The following is a 2,951-nucleotide window of genomic DNA, read 5'->3' on the forward strand; positions in this document are numbered from 1 at the left end:
TAAAAAAAAAAATACTTAAAGAAAAACCACAATGGACACCAAAATCATTCTTACACCCAAAGCAATGGTGCAATTTCATATTTCTGTCAGTACATGTTTTTTTCTTTTTAAATATATCAAGCATTTCTACTATTGTCCATAAACAGTTTAAGTCACTCGCATCCGACTGAAAACATGAAATGTCAGTGGCAAAGCTAGGGAGCATTAAAAAAAAATAAAAAAAAAAATCGGCCATCCAAAATTATATTAGCTAGGAGTCAGTAATATTTTTGTATAGCTGAGTAAAATATTTGTTTTGTTACCACTGTGGTGATGAGTGAGTAGATTTTGTGACTGTGCTGATATACACAACTGCTTTACCAGGGAAAAGTATGTGGCAGAACTGGTAATCCCAGTTTTCTGGCATTACTTTTGAACCAATGGACTATAAGAAAATCCACATTTTCAGCCATTTTTAATGATATATTTGAACAAGCTAATTGTTAATAGTATCATAACCAGAAAAGTGTCTGTTTCTCTCTCTCTTTTAAAGATATTTACAGGGGTTTTACTTAAAAAGTTATATTCAGACCTCTACCAATTTCTAGTACCATGCAACAGCATAATTATTACTGACCATGATTAGTTACCTACATGTGGTAAGAAGCTGTGAAAAAACAGCAGAAGGTTATTTTTGTCTCAGTTACGCTGGAAAATCTATTTTACAATCTGAATTCTGGCATATTAATAAAAACTAGCAAGTAGGGTCTGTGCAAAGTGGCAAGTATTCAATTTGGATTTGGCCGATTCAGAAGGACAGCGATTTGATTCACGCCCCTTCCCTTCCCCCTCCCCATCCACCACAACAGACTTATCAGCTGCATGCAGCTGTATCAGAAATTGGATTAGTATTAGCCGACATGTCACCTTAAAAATTTGTTATTGGTTTCAGCCCCCAAAATCTCTACCGGTGCACCCCAGGTTAGAAGTTAAATACATCTTGTTTTAACAGTTTTGGCAGAAGAAATGTTATGTCTACCATAAATGCAAAATACACTAACACAGACCATGCAGAAGGCTCCTATTGTGGATCCTATGTATAGCTTCAGAGTTTTAAACAACCCTATACAACACATGCACAAAACATTAAGTCTTTCTTGATGGATAGCTACTAAAAAAGGGTAAGACACCATTTGTGTGCCTGTTGTATTTGCTTTTGTTCTATTTTTCACACAAAAATGGTAAAGGAAAGCCACAAGATACAGGAATATGGTCATGAGTCAGTTCACTTTTGCCACAATGCACTGAAAAGTACTTTTTTCACAATATAAAACATTGTGCTTTAGAGTTATTCAACTCATTTAAAAAAGTGAAATAAAAATGCCCAAAGCCTCCCAAAAATAGAACATAGGACTGAGATGGGCTAGCTTGAAAAAAGTCTGACCAAAACTGCGTATGACGCTATGTGGATTATTGACAAGGCTCCTATATCAGCAACAATAATGTGATAATCACCAATGGGTCCTTCAATGTCATTATGCAATACCTAAAAGCAACAGGAGCTAAGCTCTGGTGGCACTCTGTAAATGCATTTTTTTTTATGATCATGTCTGCATGTTTCTGGCCACCTTAGTTACTGCACAGCTGTCCCCCAGGTAACATGAGTGTGCCCAACATGCTTTGCAAGTATGAACTTAAAACACAATTACACAGTTGTATCTTCCATTATTTTCTTAATACCATTACAACTCAGAGTCACTGGTCCCTTAATTAGGGATTAAAATCAGTTCCTACTAAAACACTGAACCAACCTACCCCATTGTAGCTGGTAGCCATTAAACAAAACTGAAAACTAAGCCAGGGACCATGATGTCATACATATGTGTACAACATTCAACATAACAGGACCTTTACCACTGGGCTTTCTGGATGCCACACCAAATAATACATCACAGAAATGTAATGGTAGTCTCATGCTTTAAGCATCTGCTCTCCATCTCCTCGCATCTAGCATCACACTCTCCACATAAGATTGTAAGACACAGCAATGCATTTTCATGCACAGGACTGAAGACTTGTCTAGAACAGTCAGTGTCACATTATCATGCAATGACAAAAACCTAATGGTAGTAAAAGTATCACTGCCTCCTGTGCTTACACCGCTACAAAGAACTTTAGTGCACAACAATATTGATTTTATGTCCAGTGATAAAATTATAGCTTCTCTGTAACTTTCTAAAACTTTAATGTTTGTCTGCAATCATTTAGTGATAACTTTCACTATTACCAGTTCTATTTAGTGTTTTAAAAAATGTGTCATACTTGTGTCTGACAGCAACACTGACTGTTATAGGAACCACTATATAAATAGCTTTAATCTGCAACTGCCAAAGAATTATTTATTTGGGTGGGAAGGGAGGGGGCTAGGGGTAGCTAAGAAGGGGGGAAATGCAGTTAACCTACTTTAAAAGTTCTCATATTACCTTAAAAAAAAAGGTAGGAGTCACACATGATTAGTACAAACTTTGAATACGGTACTTACAGATACACAACACCACAAGGAAAATCAGGTATGTGATCAGTTCTCGTAACACACTTTTCAGGTATCTCTCTCTGCTAGTATTGTTTTCCTCCATCAGTCTTGTGCCCCACAAACCTTTGAAGAAAGAAATATTATTGAACAAGGTCTCTTGTATTAGCCACCATAGTGACGGACCCGAGGCAGAGTCCACATGTTTTGATTTAGTTTGATACTTAAGCCATGTCTGCTCCATTTTTAATAAAAATTGGAATCCATCTCATTTAATACATACACTGTTTATATTTATCACTCTTGTCCGTCAAAAAGGGGCCAGGCACTTGAACATATTGACTGATTAGAGATTGTTCTCCCCTATCCAACTGAAAGCAGCTCACTGGATCTCTTACCAATCTGTAGAATATTTGCCAACAGTGTTATTGCATACTCCAAC

The 2,951-nt window shown here is 36.7% G+C and overlaps 1 protein-coding gene across 1 annotated transcript in view; it reads right to left on the bottom strand.

Moving 5' to 3' along the window:
• PKD2 (polycystin 2, transient receptor potential cation channel) overlaps positions 1-2,951 on the bottom strand; it is a 57,851-nt gene that overhangs the window by 46,879 nt on the left and 8,021 nt on the right. Inside the window, exon 2 of the mRNA XM_019526472.1 lies at positions 2,522-2,635. Within this exon, the coding sequence (XP_019382017.1) occupies positions 2,522-2,615 (94 nt within the window). The 5' untranslated portion in view covers positions 2,616-2,635. The remainder of the gene's footprint in view (positions 1-2,521; positions 2,636-2,951) is intronic.

The sequence above is a fragment of the Gavialis gangeticus genome, unplaced genomic scaffold (genome assembly GCF_001723915.1).
Source record: "Gavialis gangeticus isolate Ggan-Ray unplaced genomic scaffold, GavGan_comp1, whole genome shotgun sequence".
NCBI lineage: Eukaryota > Metazoa > Chordata > Crocodylia > Gavialidae > Gavialis > Gavialis gangeticus.